Genomic DNA, 17,814 nt, shown 5'->3' with positions numbered 1-17,814 from the left:
TCTGCTCACACTTTAAGCACAGCTTAGAATGCAGTCGGGTAGCCTCTTTTAGGGGTATTCCTCAGGGGGATTTATGTGGCTGTACCTTGTTTTAGTCATTTCTTCAAGAAGGAAATTGATAGTGAAAATACTTTCTATCTGAGCTTTGAGTATTTAGAAGAATAAAAATGACTTTTTTCTTGCTTTTTTTTGTGTGTGAGTGGAATCATATCACAAACCTTCCTTTCCCTTAGTTTATGCGACTTCACATGCTGGTTTTTAATTTTTTATGTTTATTTTTGAGAGAGAGAGAGAGAGAGAGAGAGAGAGTGAGTGAGAGAGAGAGGATGAGCAGGGAAGGGGCAGAAGGAGAGGGAGACACAGAATTCGAAGCAGGTTCCAGGCTCTGTGCTGTTAGCACAGAGCTGGACACAGGGCTTGAACCCACGAACCATGAGATCATGACCTGAGCCAAAGTCAGACGCTTAACCAACTGAGCCGCCCGGTGCCTCTCACATGATGTTTTGAATTTTGTCTCAATAGCTGATTTCAGTTGTTAATTTCCTGTTTCTTTTGCATGATACAAACCGAGAAATTACACAGACATTTCAACACCATAACCTACATCCCAACACCGTAACCTACGGTCCCTTGGGGACGTAGTAATGGAAACAAGTTTTGTAAAGTAATTACAGAAGTCCATGAAACGATGCGGTCTGCACCTTGTCATGACTGATATGCACTCAGAAACAGTGGTTCAAGTCTTTGACTGTACACATTGTTGAGGACTTTTCCATTCAATAGTGATACTTCCAAAACCTCATGCATCAGAGAGCCAAAATTATAAGTAAATATAGAAAAATTGAATACACATTAAACGAAGAGTATCTTCTAAAAATAATTTCATGATACAATAGGGTTGTATTTGATATAAAATTAATAATATAGGCAATATGGTTTATGCAGAAGCAAAAGAACCATTTTTTCCTATTTGTCTCAGTCTGGAACTCACTGTTTCATTACAGTGGTCTTTCCATTGCTCTTCGTTGCCCCCAATCCTCAGCCCGTCTTGCGTCATCTGTTAGTCCAGTTCCCCAGTTTACTCAGGGTAAACGTTACATGTGGCTGAAAGAGTATGAGCCTGCAGTTCAAAGGGTATCTGGGGACTACGTTCTTCTCTGCCGTTCACAAGCTGAGCAAACCAGGGCGGTTTCATAAGCTATCAGAGCTTTAATTGAATATGAAATAGAAAAAAAAAAGAAATATGGGGATAATATTACTTCACAGGACTGTTGTGAGTGAAAAATAAGATGTGAGGCAGGGCTTCTGACTGGGAAGTATGCATCGTACACGGCTTCTGATATTAACGACAGCAACAGTGACATTGGCGCTCGGGACCTCTCACGTTAATCACAGATTTATAGGAAATAACATACATTTCTGTAGAAGTGCTTTTGATTCCTTGTTAAACTGGTTTTAAACATTTCCCTTTTAAAGGTGGGTTTTTCCAGGGGCACCTGGGGGGGCTCATCGGTTGAGCGAAGAACTCTCGATTGGGGTTCGATTGGGGTTCAGGTCGTCATCCCTGGGCTGTGGGATTGAGCCCCGCGTCGGGCTCCGTGCTGAGCGGGGAGGCTGCTTGGGATTCTCTTTCTCTCCCTGTCCCTCTCCCTCACTCTGTCTCTCTCTCTCAAATAAAAAAGGCAACAGTTTTACGTGGGTTCCTCTGAACTAGAATCCACGAAATGGGGAAGAAGGGAGGCATCTGGCTGCAAACATCAGAGAACATGGGAAGAAGCAATTTCTTCCATGTGAGCAAAACTGAGACCGCTTTTTATCACCCACCCCTACCTTTCTGAAAGATCAGTAGCGCTGAAATAAAACTGGTTATTCAAGTAGGAAATTTATGTCATGCTGTCAATTCGTTTATAGGTTTAATCACGAAAAAAAAGAAAAGTGTATCAGGCACCAACAGTGGGTGATCCTAGAAAGCAGGATAACGCCAAAATCAAGTGCAGCTGGGCCAGTGCCTTGGGGGACTCAGAGCTCGGCTCGCCAGAAGAAAGGCAGGACTCCCCTTGACCCTTTCCTCCAAGTGACAGCCTCAGGCTGGTGTTCCAGGCCAACTGTGCTTTGGACTAGGGACCTTCTCTGGCAGGTCGGGGAAGGCACCCGCACTCAGTCTTCACCGAGAGCTTCCCATCGGAGCATGAGTGGGTGCTAATCTTAACCCCTCTGCGCACCTCCCCTGAGCTGGGTGATGAGGGCAATGAGCCAGGTAAGTCCTCTTGCCCTTCCTCTTATCCCCAACTTCATCTCTCCTTTTCTTGAGACACAATATCAAATAGACCTGGGGAATCAGTCATAGTCCCCAAACCCAAGCCTTGTTAGTTCTGATCAACCATGTATTTCACAGTGAAACCCACCCGGCTCCCCGAGTGTCGCAGTCAAAACAGAGTCCTCGGCGGAGGGACCATTGCCCAGTGTCCATGGGCGACGGTGGCCTCCCAAGCCATGCTCTAGAATAGTGATTGAATCGATCGAACATTTTAGAAAGTCTCTTCTTCATTTTGGAACCAGAACCTATTCCCAGACGGGAGTCCTTCCGCTGTTTTCATGGTATTCCTCTGACTTCCCCTCAGACTGTTCCCTCCCTTTAATGGATCTCTGATGGATTAGTAATTATCCTCCGACCCCAAAAGAAGAAAAGCACTTACCTTCGCCATTAAACCAGTATTTTAAGCCCTAGACTAAAAGGCTACTTGAGGAAGTTTCTGTCTCTTCCTCCCTTTCAAATAATTCCGCAGAGTTTCACAAGGATAAATAATGAGCCACGTGGCAGTCAGACAGCCTCGGGTCTGGCCCCACATTCTCAGAGCAGAGAGCCTGGGTTTGACTTTGCTGCTTAATTTTTAACTTCATTTTCAAGTTCTCACTGATAAAATGAGTGTCTCGAAAAGTGACATCATGTTTTTCTGCTCTGAACTGTGCACACAACCAGAAAAGTCAGTAACAGTTTTCCTGAAAGGAAGGTGCCATGGCGTGGAGGGGGGCACAGCAAGGCTCCTGGGACTGGAGAAATGACGTCAATCCCCCCTTCACTGCCTCGTGTTTTCTGGGGCCTTGGGCAAGTCACTCACCTTCTGTGAATTGGTTTCTACGTTAGTAGAGCAAGATTCTAATATCGAACTCATGGGGGGATTGCACAAATTAAATGAAATACTTATGCTGACGGGCGGCAGGTGCTCAATAAATGGCATGTTCCCAGGTGTTCTGGTAAGTCAGCTAGACCTTAAGCTTTTGGTGCCCACCTTCTAATAATGTAACGGCTACTCTGATAGCTACTCACGAAGCTACACTGTGTTGGGGAATGTCATCAAAAACCCATGCCCACTGACTGACCTATGCGCTAGACCTGGGCTCTCAGAGGCTCCTTGCTCGCTCCTTTGTCCTGGGGATGTGGGTCCTGCTTGCCCTTCCCGCTCCCAGAGGCTGCTCCAAGGACATAGCCTGGAGATGGTGACGTGGTGTGGAGAGCTCCCAGTTGTGATAAACTAAGATTTGAAGAAGGGTGCAGAGATCTGTTCATCTTACCGCGACCCAAGACAAGAATCACATGTGCATTTCCTTCACTATTATCAAAACCGTCACCTCCCAACCTGCAGCGGCCTGCCTCTCTGCCGTCTCTCCCTGCCCTGGGCACAGAAGCCAGGTTCCAGTTACGCTCCGGGTGTCCCCGGGAGGGGTGCGAACCAGCTCCCTGCACCCTTCCCTCCTGTTTCTTACCTGAGCCTTTTGTACTCCAATCTCTGCTCGACTCCTGATTCTTCTGTTGCATCTCAGTTATGATTCTTATGTTTTGGCCCATGGTTACAACTGGATACTTCCAGTTTGACTCTCTGCCCTTATAAATGAGGTGGAGGCCAGCCCTCTCTCACTTTATTAGCTTCAAACCACCTTGGCTGAGTTTCCTGTCAGGTCCGACTCCACAAACTCCCCCAAAGAGCCGACTGGAATCAGCTCCTTAGTTTAGTGGCTTGGTTCCTTGGTTCCCTGTTGCTGCTGTAATAAATCAACCCAAGCTTAGTGACTTAAAACAACACATATTTATTCTCACAGTTCTGGAGGTCAGAAATCTAAAATGGGTTTCACTGGGCCAAAAATCAAGGTGTCAGAGAGGCCACATTCTCCCTGGAGAACCCATTTCCCTCCCAGAGGCCACCAGCTTTCCTGGGCTCACAGCCCCTTCCTACATCCTTAAAGTCAGCGGTAAAGCATCTTTAGATCTTTCCCTGTAAATCTGACCCTCCCGCCTCCCTCTTTAGAAGGATGCTTGTAATTATATTGCGTTCACTTGGAAAATCCATCTCAAAATCCTTAAGTTAATTACATATGTCATGTGCTTTTTGCCACGTGAAGTCACAAATTCACAGGCTCCAGGGGTCAGGATGTGAAAGTCTTGGAGCGGCATTATTGAGTCCTCTCTTAAGGTGTGGAGGTGCAGCAGGGAAAATTGAAATAGTAGTTCCTTCCTTCCTTTATGAAAATCCTGGTTGTTCACTTACTGTAAAGTCATCAGGTACCTGATCAGCCAATGAAAATGCTTAAAAAGAAGACAAATTCGGACCTTTTTTTTTTTTTTTTTTTTTTGCTTAGTCAGCCCAGAAGGTAAGATATTTTTTAATTTACTCCAAGGCACAGCATGACTTAGCAGTGACCCTCGTAGAAAAAGCAGCCGAGAGAAGATTCCCCAAACAGGAGTAAATATACTAAGGGAAAATGGCCCACAGTGTCCCAGGCCAGAAGTTAGAGTCCAGGTGTATTCTTCAAGCTGTGCGTGTTGTTCAAATAGTGTCACGTGATAGCGGACTTTTGCAAGCTCCCTGGCGAGTTCCTGTGTGTTTTGAAAACCGCCGTATTCACACCTCTTGGCTCAGTCTCTGGCCTATATTATGTGTTCAGTCTCTGGCCCATAGTATGTGTTCATTAAACATTAATTCATTGCATGGAAGAAACCTTGAGTCACCCTCACCATCAAGAATCGAGATTTCTGCAGCTGGTGGAAGCTCTCCGTCATGACTTGCACAAAACAAAGTGTTAAATCAACCCCGGGAGCTGGGTGCTCCAAGAGGAGCATCTGTAACGTCCTCAGAAACAGCAATAGGAACGTAGCAGAAATGATCGGGCCGGGTCCTTAGAAAGTTAGGTCTCTCTGGCCTGGCATTAACGGCTGTTTCCAATCAGAGCAAAGCAGTTTAATTCCACACTTTTTTTTTTTTTTTGAGAATTTCTTCTGTTCCAGATGCGGTGCTAGCTTCCTAGAACACCGGTTGAAGACCCGAGCCATGGCCGCACAGAATTCGGGGTCCACTGAGTGAGACTGCTCCCAGACAGACAACCGAGAGGCGAAGTCTTGAAAACAAATAGTATGCGCATGCGCGGGCATGCCAGGAAAGAGTTGGTCAGGATTCTGCCCTATCTGCTTCCAGGGGAGGTCTTCCAGGAGGAGGCGCATCGGTAGTCAGTCTTCCCTGGTGGTGTGGATGAGTCAGTGGCCTAAGGGGAAGGACTGTCCAGAAAGAGCAAGGCACAGAGGCGCGGTGCGGGGGACTGTGACTGCTCACTGCCACCATGGATTCAGTGCAAAGGGAGGAAGGGGGTGTGGGGAACTGGCTACAAACACGGGAAAGATTTGTTTCTTTTAATCAGTTGCTTTCCCCACTAGTGGAAACAGCCGGCCAGGAATGGAGATAAAAGTTTTTAAGGTTTTCTAGCAACACTGCAAAATATTTAGGAATCACTCGAATAAGAAAAGTATGACTCAAAGGAAGAAAACAATAACATTTTAGTAAGGGGCATAAAACAAGACGTGGCTAGATGGAACTAAGGCCTATATTGCTGGGCGAGAGCACTTAATATCATAAAAAATATTATGCGTCTTGGAATTAATAAACACATTCAGTGAGAATCCAACTCAAAAAAAAAAAAAAAACCAGCCAGAAGAGCAAACTGAAAATAGCCTCAAAGTCCATTAAGGGCAGACTACCTGAACAGATTGCATCGCATGTTTGTATTTAAAAAATGAGCAAGAGCTTAAAGAATGAGTTGTGTCTATACCACTTGCCTTGGATGATTTTTATTTTATTTTTTAAATATTTATTTGGTCTTGAAGAAGAGAGAGACAACACGTGGGCAGAAAGAGGCAGAGAGAGGAAGACGTAGAGTCTGAAGCAGGCTATTGGCTCTGAGCTGTCAGCACAGAGCCCAACACGGGGCTCGAACCCACAAGCCGTGAGACCATGACCTGACCGAAGTCGCACACTTAACTGACTCAGCCACCCAGGCGCGCCTGACTTGGATGCTTTTGATAATGTAATATAATTTAAGTGAGTAAAACAGATACACATTACACAGAAAGGGACCTCATGGTTTTCTAAATACTTACCCAAGAAAAGAGAGTATCTGTATATCTTTGCATGAGATTCTGTGAATCAGACCTGGCTGTTAACTTTGGTTATCTGGTTTGGTTACCTAATGAGATGATTAAAAAAGAAAAACCTATGAAACTAAGGCAAAGGTGAGGACAGAAAATCAGCACTTATATCCGATGCTTGTAGTATTATGCATGTGTATATGTGCATGAATACACATAAGCATGTATTTGTCCACGTGTGCATATGTATACACATGTGCAGGCATGTATGGCCATGTGTACAGGTGCGCAGACACACACATACATGTTGAGAGAGAGCTAGAGTCAGAAACAGCAAAATATCTAAGATAATTGGGTCTGTGGGGAGGAATAAGTCTGACTTTCTTATTTAGGTTTTTCTGTATTGTTTGAAGTGTTATACAAAAAGCACGTATTTATTCTGGAATCAGAAAAAGAAAAAGCCCATTCTGATTTTAGAGAAACCCACAGCACCCAGACCACATACTCCAAGTCAGGGAACAGCAGGGAATTCAGGGCAGAAGTCAGCGAGACCGGGTCACAAAGGCCTTTTATGTAATGTGCAGGAGTGTGAACTTGACCTTGCAGCTCCTGTGTAAAACACATGTGCACTGCAGGGCGCTGAGGCCACAGAGAAAACACAAAACATTTTTCTGAAGCTCCGATTTTATGCAATACTTTGGGGAACATGTTTTTGTTTGTTTTAAACGAATTGGGTCACTTGTGAAACTTGCATGAATTCTAAAAGAAAAAATACAGACTTGAAAAAGAATCCCTCCAAGCTTTCTTGTGTCACACACCCAGTTGCACCCTGTGGTTAGATATTGTCCAGTGAAAAAAAGTTAAAAGGGGGAATCCAGACGTTTTAAGCAAGCGTGGAGCGTGATCAGGTTTGTCCTTCAGGAAGTTTAGCCCGGTGGTTCTGCGTGGGAGTGAGAGCGAGTACATCCCTAACTGGAAAGCACTACAACGTAAGAAACTGCAGGCGGGGGTAACAGAGTGAAACCGACTTTGGTCTCTGAGCAGGAGACAGATGCAGAGAGACAGCGGTGACCCGGCAAGGCTGAGCCACAGGGGGTCCCCAGGTCATTCCACCTTACGTCTCTGAGCCACCGCATAGAACTTAAAATCTGCCTGCAGAGCGCGCCCCGGTGGCTCAGTCCGTGGAGCATCTGACTCCGGCTCAGGTCACGGGCTGCTGGGGTTCCTGCAGGGGTCCCGCTGTCAGCGTAGAGCCCGCTTCGGATCCTCTGTCCGCCTCTCTCTCTCTGCCCCTCCCCTACTTGTGCTCTCTCTCAAAGATAAATAAAGCATTAAAAAAAAAATCTGGCTGCCAAATGACACTGCGGTAGAAAGAAGACAGAGAGGCTCCGGATCAGGTCTCCGAGGTTCCAGCAGGCACCAGCATTTACCTCACGCTCACAAAGAAGGTGTTCCAAGGGGTTCTCCAAGTAAGTAAACACGGATTATTTATATTGGGCCACTGGCCTTCGTGGGGCCTTTGGCTTGGAGGTGCTGTGTGCCCTAGGCAAAGGCAGTGATTGAGTTTATCTCCCGATCCCAGGGAAAAGGAGGCTACGGACCTCTTGCTACCTTCTCCCTGCGCCTGCAGCCTCCTCGCAACATTCAAGACCTGAGGTCCTAAATGGCAAGAAGAGGCAAAGAGAGACCAAGCCACGTGCACCAAAGAAAGAACAGCTTTTGCTAGAATTTTAGGAGAAAGAGAGACCCTTAAAAGCTACCATGGAAAGCTAACATATTGTCTATGGAAGCAACGACTTTTTCTGCAAACAACAGATGGGACCCCGCGACAGTAAAGTAGAAGGCAGCGAAAGAGTGGCATAAGCCACCTGTATTTGTGCTGGTCAGACTCACGGTGTACTTATGATTGGGGACACCAGCGTCCTTGATTCCAAAACGTTCTCACCTAGTACCTCTTCAAATACTTCTGCTCGGATTGACCTCTTAGAGGTACATAGAACTTTTAACTGCATGTTCATGTGCTGTGTACTTTTCACTTTGTCTTTCTGTTCTGTTCTGCGTTCTGAGCAAACGCCACTGCCCTACGGCGGCACCGCTGAAATGTCACGTGCGTATGAATGACCTTGATGTGGAATTTGTGGAAATGTATGAAAATTATGAAAGTACTAAGTCTCCCAGTGGGTCTCGGGTGGGCCTGAGGTTTTGCTTTTCTATGAAGCTTCCAGAATGATGCTGATGCTGATGCTATCGGCCTATTGCTACTTTGCGTAGAAAAGCTCTTCCACTAGATCTGCCTATAATTCACTCCAGGAATAATATGTAGTCTAAGATTTATTTCAACAATAAAGTTTCTTCTTTCGAGGCCTATATTTTTTCTAGTATTTCTAAAATTTTTAAGCAGTGGATTTTTCTTATTTAACTTTGACCTATTTCAGTTCCATAATTTCCTGGTGTTTTTAAGCAGAAGTTAATGTTGCATTTATTTCCTCCAGCATCCTAAACATAGTCATCTTTGTCTGACTTTAAAATCATTTTCATCTAGAGGAACTTCACATGCCATTTGTTGAGTTTGATCACTGTCTCTTAGGTTTATGTAACCGCGTGAATTTTGACATTTTGGTGTGCAAACTAACTTTTCAGTGTTTTTATTCCTCTGTCTCTGAATCTCTCTCCTCTTCCTGTTCTATGTCCCTCAAGTCTTACCTGACACTGTCTAGGATGTGTTTTGTGTTGCTTCATCTGCATTTTAAGGTTCGCATTCTAGAACCAGGCTGGGTCTTACCCTAGCACCCAGAGCTCCTGCCCTGTGATGGTGTTCTGGCATCATAAACCCGCTCTCTGATCCTGTAGGCAGAAATGCTAGGCCTTGGTCTGATTGGCCTGCCTGCCTCCCCAGGACTGCATGTTGCTGAGGCTCGTAGCCCTGGACATATCAGGCGACAGCTTGGTTGGCAGCCTGCTGCACGATGTGACAGCCAGACTGTAAGACCCCTCCATGATCCCAGTGTCCTTGCGTCCATGTCTGCGCTCATGTCCTTAAGTATGGATGGGACCTGTGATTTGCTTCTAAGCAATGGAAGATGACAAATTTCACAATTACATCATATTGTGTCATATTATCCTCTGTCCTGTTAACAGGTGAGGACTCTCTGTCGCTCCCTTGCTGGCTCGGAGGAGGTACGTGGTCGTATTCGGGAGCCACAGGTGGGAAGGACCTGCAGGCAGCCTCTACGAAGAAATGGAAACATTCACTTCTGAGCCATGAGGACCTGGAGTTTGCTAACAACCTGAGTGACTTGAAAGTGGGCGATCTCCCCAGTCATGCTTCTGATGAGAGCTCAGAGTCGGTCAGCACCTAGACTGCAGCCGGTGAGATCCTGAAGCAGAGGACCCCGCTAGGCCATGCCTCAACTTCTGATTTGCAGATGCTGGGGAAAAATAAATAAGCATTGTTTTAAGCCAATAGGACCATTTCGCAAACTCTAACATCTGGATCATTGGAACCTCGGAAGTACAAGAGGAGTAGCAAAGAGCGGAAAACAAAATATTTGAACCAATATTGGCTGAAACCATCTCAAGTACAGGAGAGACATAAATGTGCAGGTTCAAGATCACCAGAAAACTCCAAACAGAATAAAATGGAAGAAAAAATCCAGACCTAGACACAGCTGGTCTGGAAATTCTCTTTTCAGTTGTAGAAAGAGAAAAAGAACACAAATAAAGCAAGCAAGCAAAACATAAATAAACAAGCCATTACAACACAAAGCCATTAGGATAGAGAGAGATGTAGACCAGACCAAAGGAGCGATAGTGAGATTTGATGTTTAGGGGAGTGTGTATGTGAGAGACAGAGACAGAGACAGAGAGAGACAGAGAGACAGGGCCGTGGTCCCATACGGAAGCACCCAGCAGCCTGTCTCCTCCTTAGGATCCCTTGGTCTCATATTCTAGAAGGCACAGAGTCCCTACTTAGGCTGGCCTCTGGTGCAGGTCAAAGGTCAATGGGACCTGTGGATTTTAAAAACTTTTTATTTTGAAGTAATTTCAAACTTGGAGAAAAATTGCAAGATAAAAACAAAGGATCCTCCGATATCCTTTACCCAGATTCATCAGGTGAGAATATTATGCCACCTGTGCCGTGTCTCCATCCACACATCTATTTATAGATCTGTTTCTCTCGATATATAATTGCTGAGCATTTGAGGGGAATTTGCAAGTATCATTTTTTACCTTCTCAATTTGGGTTTCACCGGCTGCCTTAATGATACCTCTGCTGACGTTTTCCCCGTCACCTCGGGGTCGCACATCACACTTAGTTGTCATGTCTCTTTAGTCTCTTTTAATTGGGAATTGTTCCCCGACCTCTCGGTCCTTCATGGCAATGAGTTCTTAAGGGGCGCAGGCTAGGTGTTTAGTGGACTGGCGGAACTGTTAAACCACACTGCTAAGTGCCCTTGGGGTCCAAAGATGTCTTGGCAACAGAGTTCAAAACAGGTGGAAGGCCATAGGATCTGGAGAAGTGGGTCTGACCCAAGGGCTGATGGCCTTCTCGTCCCTGGGAAGGGATAGCAGGCACAGCGACACCTCCACGGTTGCCTCCATGTCATGACCCTGAATGCTGTTGAGGGGTCCTAGGGGCAGGACCCCCCGGAAAGGAAGGCTGGTCTGAGATTGAGTGTGGCCATAGCTAAGAGTCAGGGGAGGGTTTCAGCCCGTTCTGGGATAGAATCCACAGCAGAGTAGGCTCCGCATGCATGTAAGGGTCCCTGGAACCTGAACTTGGGCTGTCTGGGCCCCTTCAAAGGGAAAGGATTTGCTGGGGAAGGGGAAGAGCCTAGCCGGGGGTTACAAAGTCGGGGGTATTCACTGTCCCCCTTCCCCAGCACCTCGGCTCAGTGGTGCTTGTGAGTTTTCCCTCTTTGTAAATATCCTGTAAAAGAAATACGCAGAGAGGGGGCGGGAGGAGGTATGAGTTCCGCTAGATGTGCCTCACTCGCTCGGTCTTAGATTTATTTGAGACCAATCCTCCTCACGGACTCCATGCTCTTGGTTCTGGAACTTCACTGTATTCACATAACATGGAATATTTTTGATGACTCTTGACCTTTGCACATACAGTATTTCCACGATTCCTGGCTCGCTTCTCCCTTCCCCCCACGGGGAGCTTTCACTTCTCCTTCAGACTGGGGCTCAGACGTTATCAACTGCGCAGAAGTAGCCAGATTCTGCCAAAACCCACATGCTTCTTTGTTTTTTTTTCTTGGCTTCGACACTTTTTATTATCTTATTATAGTGTGTAGGATATAATTTCTTTTTACAGATTTTAGTTTTCCTGAAACTTTTATAGGAAATAAATGATCTCTAATATAATTGATGTACCTCCATGTCTTCCATAGACAAGCTGTTCAGTAAATGCTCATTGTGTGAATAAATAAATACACTTAAAAGTGACTGGCTATAGTTGTCATTGTTAGCCATTTAAAGTCATCCGTAAGAACCAAGTTAAATTTACAATTGGCAAATTGGTTTTTAATATTGATCAAAGAAGTAGCTGTGCTTTCCTAAAGGCAGAAGTTACCTGGACGTGACACCAAAAATGCAAGACCGCCATCTACTGACCAGTATGTAAGCAAAGACGCACTGAGAGGCCATCAGAGAATACATGTTAGTTTCAATAATGTGGTCCGCAAGTAGATTACAGATAATGGGAAAGAAAGATAGAAACAAAATTAAGAGATGTTGCTATGACACTTTCCTGGAAAATATTTTCTCCTAATAATTCATGCAAATATGATAATTTTATTTTTTGTAATAATAATTTTAAATGCAAAAGTAAAGCGTATAACAAGAAACATTATAATGAATGATAAATTATTAAATTTTTAAATGTTTGTTTATTTTGAGAGAGAGATAGAGAGAAGACAAGTGGGGGAGAGGGAGGGAGAGAGGGAGACACAGAATCCGAAGCAGGCTCCAGGCTCTGAGCTGTCAGCACATAATCCCACGTGGGGCTCGAACTCATGAACTGTGAGATCATGACCTGAGCTGAAATTGGACGTTTAACTGAGCCACCAATGATAAATTATTAAATGCTTTTTCCACATCTACCCTTCTCCCTGTGTTAGGAATGAAACTAGGATGCCGATTCTCACAATTTATATTCTATATTGTCCGGGAGACAGCAGCCAGTATAGTGTGGGAAGGCAAGTAAAGGTGAATGTTAAATGTTAATGGTCCAAATATCTCAGCAAAAAGCAAGGATTGTTAGAATCCATTTAAAAACGCAAAACTATACATATGTTTGCTAGAAGAGAAACACCTGAAATCTAAAAATGGATAAGTTTAAAATGAATGTATAGAAAAAAATGTACTATGCAAACAGTAAGTAAAAAAGACTGGACTGTCCATATTTATATATATATAAGAGTTTAAAACACAGAGTATTTCAGGTGACAGAGTATTATTTTGTACTGACAAAAGGATCAGTTCATCAGGATATTTAAACAATTGTAAACGTGTATGAGCTTACCAACAGAGCTCTGCAGTAGAGGAAGTAAAAACATGGAAAAAATTAAAGGGAAAATAAACAATTCTACAATCATAGTTGGAGATTTTAATACTCTTCTTTTGGTAATGATGGAATAACTGGACAAAATATCAGGAAAGACACAGGAGATCTGAAAACCCTTATGCATCACCTTAAGGGCATGGATTTTTGCAAAACATTATGCTGAATAACTGCAACCACTTTTTTTCAAGTATGCATCGTTATATTCATTATGATAGACTATATTCTGGGCCATAATACAAGTAAATAAACTTAAAGGGACTTAAATCATACAGAGTTTGTTGGGTGGCCATGGTGGAGATAAGTTAGCAATCAATAAAAAGAAGGTGTCTAGGAGGAGAAAGACCCTCAAATCTTTGGGAATTAAACAACAGACTTCTAGAAAATCGATCACATTCTAAAAATCATACAGGAAATTATAAAATATTCTGATTATGGAATAATGACATAAAACATATGAAATTTTATGAGATGCAACTATAATAGTACCTAGCGACATTTATAACTTGAAGTAAAATAAGAAGATCTAAAATCTCAGCCCAGCTTCTGGGCTTAGATTCTATCAGACATAGAAGACCTCCCCCTCCTAGAAGCAGGACACAAAGAAAACAGAGAGAGGGGCGCCTGGGTGGCTCAGTCGGTTAAGTCTCCGGCTTTGGCCTAGGTCAGATCTCACGTTCGTGGGTTCGAGCCCCGCATCGGGCTCTGTGCTGACAGCTAGCTCAGAGCCTGGAGCCTGCTTCCATGTCTGTGTCTCCTTCTCTTTCTCTGCCCCTCCCCCCCTCATGCTCTGTCTCTCTCTGTATCAAAAATAAATTTAAAAGAAAAAGAACATTAAAAAAAAAAACAAAGAAAACAGAGAGAGAGAGAGAGAGACAGAGAGAGAGAGAGAGAGAGACTGAGAAACCCTGTTAAGTTGTAACCAATTTTAATATATATTTGGGGTAAAGATTCACATCACATTTTTGGGGTTATCTGAAAACAAAAACAGACAAACAAAATAATGAACCATGAATTGAGTTTCTTTTTTTTTTTAATGCTTTTTATTTATTTTTGAGAGACAGAGAGAGAGCGTGAGCAGGGGAGGGTCAGAAAGAGAGGGAGACACAGAATCTGAAACAGGCTCCAGGCTCTGACCTAGCCACCACCAGCACAGAGCCCGATGCAGAGCTCGAACCCACGGACCGTGAGATCATGACCTGAGTCGAAGCCAGACGCTTAACTGACGGAGCCACCCAGGCGCTCCTGAACTGAGTTTACAATAATTCCTGGCTGGTAGCAGTGCAGGCGCCGGGCAGAAGCCAACACAGATGGCTGGTGGAGAGCACTTTAATCCCAGCCCTGAGGACCCCACAGATAACTTTACCGGAACAATGAAGCAAAACAACCAAACACTCAGAATGGATTGGAGTCCAGGCAGGAAAAGGTGGATGAAGGGAGGCCACTTGGGAAGTGTCAATAAACTTGGTGAGAAGCAACAGTGGACTACCCGTGGATTAATATTTACAGTGACTTTCTTGTACCAACATATGGGGAGTCGTGCTGCGTGTGTGCCCGTGATTCCTCAGTGACAACCTCTGCCTTTGAATTCGGGTATTTACGTCATTTACATTAAACGTGGTTATTGATATGTGCGGATTTGAGTCTGTCACCTTGTTACTACTTTTCTTTTTTTTTAAGTTTATTTATTTATTTTGAGAGAGAGAGAGAGAGAGCGAGAGAGAGAGAGCGAGCAAGTAGGGGAGGGGCAGAAAGAGAGGGAGAGAGAGAATCCTAAGCAGGGTCCACACTGTCCGTGCAAAGCCCAATGTTGGCTTGAACTCGCAAACCGTGAGATGAAGACCTCAGCCAAAGCTGGACGCTTCACCAACTGAGCCGCCCGAGGCGTCCATCTGGCGCCCATCTTTTTGTCCCTCCCTGCTGGGGACTGGGAGGAATCGTCCCTGCGTGGCCTCTGTTCTCAGCACCCCTGGAACGTGGGACTTGTTGGAGTCCCAGGAGCAAGTGTGGGATGGAGCCTTCCTGTTTGCGGGCCAAGTGCACGGGGAACCGTGGCACCAGAGATAAGGAGCCTTCCTGGTTATCAGCCAAGTGATCGCTGGGGACTGGGAGGAGCTGTCCCTGGGAGCATGGGACGAGGTTCCGGGGGAACGCGTAGGACAGAGCCTCCCTGGTCACCAGCCAAGTGCGTCAGTGCCCGCACACAACTGCAAGCTGCTCCTCTTCTGTCCTTCCTTTATCTCTAACTATTGTTCTGAGGAATCATTTACTGCGCCCCGTGCTCAAAAGGAGGGTATAAAATAAAATGCTGTTCCTGATGAAGCTGGCCATTAGCCCTCAGCTCTTGGTCCGTCTCCATTGCTTTTGGGGACATTCACGGTGCCCTTGCTTTCTGGGAGTGTCCATATTTCCATTGAGAAACGTTCCTTGTTTACGTCCCCATTTGTGGGGTTTGGGAACGTCCCTGTTTCCACTGGCCGCCAGCCTTTGGGAACGTCCATTTCCAGTGGCCATCAGCCTTTGGGAGCGGCCGTTGCGTCCCGCTTGTCACCTCCCCAGGACCCCTCCTCACAAAGGAGAGCCTTCCACACCTCCCATTTGTTTTTGCTCCCTTTTCCTCATTTTTACTTTCTATTGGACAACTTGAATATATTTTATGATTCTGTTTTATTTCTTTTTGTGGCTTGTTAACCTCACTCCTTTGTTTTGTTATTCTAGTGATTGGTTTAGGGTTTATAGTGTTCATCACTAAATCCCAGTTCATCTTTTTAAACATTTTTAATGTTTATTTATTTTGAGAGAGAGAAGGCGAGAGAGAGAGCGCGCGAGCTCGTGCAGGCAAGAGCAGGAGAGCGGCAGAGAGAGACAGAGAGGATCCCAAGACAGAGAGCATCGCCGATGGTGCAGAGCCCAGTGCAGGGCTTGAATTCACAAACCGCAAGATCAGGACCTGAGCAGAAATCAAGAATTGGACGCTTAACCGACTGAGCCACGCAGGTGCCCCAATCACAGTTTATCTTACAGAATAAGGACCTTAGTGTATTTCCATTTCCACAGCACACACACGCACATAGTGCACGCAGCACACACACACCCCATCACACACGGCACACGGACACAAACCATGTAGCACACATCACCGCATGCCCCATAACACGTACCGCACACACACGTACTACACATGCAAGATGCAGACATCATGCATATCACCCACAAGCATACATCACACGCTGCGTTTTGCACACACCGCCCGACGCCTCCCCCCCCCACACCTCTACCACACCACACACATTACACACACGTGCGCGCACACCTCCTACATGTATGTTTGGTGCCGCTCAGAAAGTTACTCTCCCTCCCCTCATGCCCGGAACTATTCTAGAAGCTTGGAATTCAGTGAAAAGTACTGACAAAAATCCCTACCCTTGTAGAAGTGCATGCCCGTGCAGGAGGCTGACAGTGAGCAAGATACAGAAATAAAATTCGCAGCGGTAAGTGCTAAGGAACAAAACAGGTACGGAAATAAGGATGGGGCAGGGAGGGGTGTGATGACACATCGGTGGTCCCAGGGAGCTTGGCCGAGAAAGGACACCCGAGGGAGTTGTGGGCCGCCCCCCCCCCCCCCCCCCGGGGTTCCGTGAAGGACAGTCATTCCCCAAGGAGGAAACACTCAGGGTGCGAGCCTTTTAAAGGAGGCTCCGGTGACCCACTCCTCGTTCCTGCACCCCAGCCTCACAGGGCTGAGCCCCGCCTCACTGGAGGGGAGGCACGTCCCCACGGGGCAGCTCCCAGCCCTCCCTCCCTGGGGACACATCCCAGGAGGCTCATCGGCATTCCCTTTCCGTTCTAAGCCTGCAGCCCCCTGCGTGCACCTGTCCCTCCCTCGTGCCACGGGAAACAGATGCAAAGTGACACAGCTGTCACAAGACGGTCCCTGTCACCACATCGTCGCTTTGGTCTCGCTCGTATTGCTTTCGTGTTGGCATTAGCCGGTTTCCTTTTCCCCATCCTCTGGGAGGACAAGCGTGGGTCCACAGTCACGGCCATGCCGGTGAAAGTCATGGGGATCTTCAAGGAGTTATCATGGGGACAAGGGGTCAAGGGCTCAGCCTTTGTCCCCTACCGTGTGCCGGTTGCCTCAGGGGCAGACACGCCACGCGCTGGGCGCAGGACCGCCACCACCCATCGCGCCAGCGGTGCACGAGGAGCCACTGGGTGACAAAAGGGCCCAGGGAGCATCGAGAGACTCCCGTCAGAGAAGGGAAGGGGGGAGCCCGTGTGACGGCTTGGCACCGTCTGGACCGTGGCTGGGGGGACTCTGTGCCCCCGAGGGCGTCTCCTACTGGGGAGGGGCAGCGTCGGAGTCGCGTCGTCCAGGAGGAGGAAAGTGGGACACCGCGCGGGACCCCGAGGGCCGCTGCTGCGGTCGCCACCGCTCCTCGCCGCGCCCTTCGCCAGTTACGGACGCGCGCCGGGCCGCAAACCGGCAGTAACGTCGGCCCCGGAGGCTGGCGGGTCCCCAGGGAGCGCTGCGCGGGTTCTGAGTCAGAGTCCGGGCGCCGCGGCTCCGCGGGCCTTCGGAGCCGCGGCGCCCGGGGCTAAGGTCACAAAGTAGTTGACTGCTTCCTTCCTCGGCCGAGCGCCAAGATTCGCGCGCTACGTCCCTCCTGCCGGGACCCCGACGCCCTCCTCCCCCCTCCTCCTCGGGGGTCCCCCTGCTCTCCCCCTCCCTCCCCCCCGCGACCCCGCGGCCTCCCCTCCTCGCGGGCGCCGCCCCAAGCTCACTTCCGGGACCTCCCGGCCCGCCTCCCGCGGCAGTTTCGCTTCGTCGCCC

General features: G+C 46.9%; 1 protein-coding gene and 1 long non-coding RNA gene across 2 annotated transcripts in view; one reads left to right on the top strand and one right to left on the bottom strand.

Moving 5' to 3' along the window:
• The window catches only part of LOC115296182 (histone H2A type 1-C-like), a 185,542-nt gene that overhangs the window by 134,959 nt on the left and 32,769 nt on the right, over positions 1 to 17,814 (top strand). Inside the window, exon 2 of the mRNA XM_029944672.1 lies at positions 6,323 to 6,329. Within this exon, the coding sequence (XP_029800532.1) occupies positions 6,323 to 6,329 (7 nt within the window). The remainder of the gene's footprint in view (positions 1 to 6,322; positions 6,330 to 17,814) is intronic.
• LOC115296203 lies at positions 15,894 to 17,387 on the bottom strand. The gene is made up of 3 exons (XR_003910768.1): positions 16,853 to 17,387; positions 16,404 to 16,478; positions 15,894 to 15,930 (listed from the first exon to the last, which is right to left on the bottom strand). It is a non-coding gene; the product is annotated as an uncharacterized LOC115296203 (long non-coding RNA).

This window comes from Suricata suricatta, chromosome 7, assembly GCF_006229205.1.
Source record: "Suricata suricatta isolate VVHF042 chromosome 7, meerkat_22Aug2017_6uvM2_HiC, whole genome shotgun sequence".
In the NCBI taxonomy this organism is placed as follows: Eukaryota; Metazoa; Chordata; class Mammalia; order Carnivora; family Herpestidae; genus Suricata; species Suricata suricatta.
Note: the sequence above shows the minus strand (reverse complement) of the source record. Positions and strands in the feature narration are given on the sequence as shown.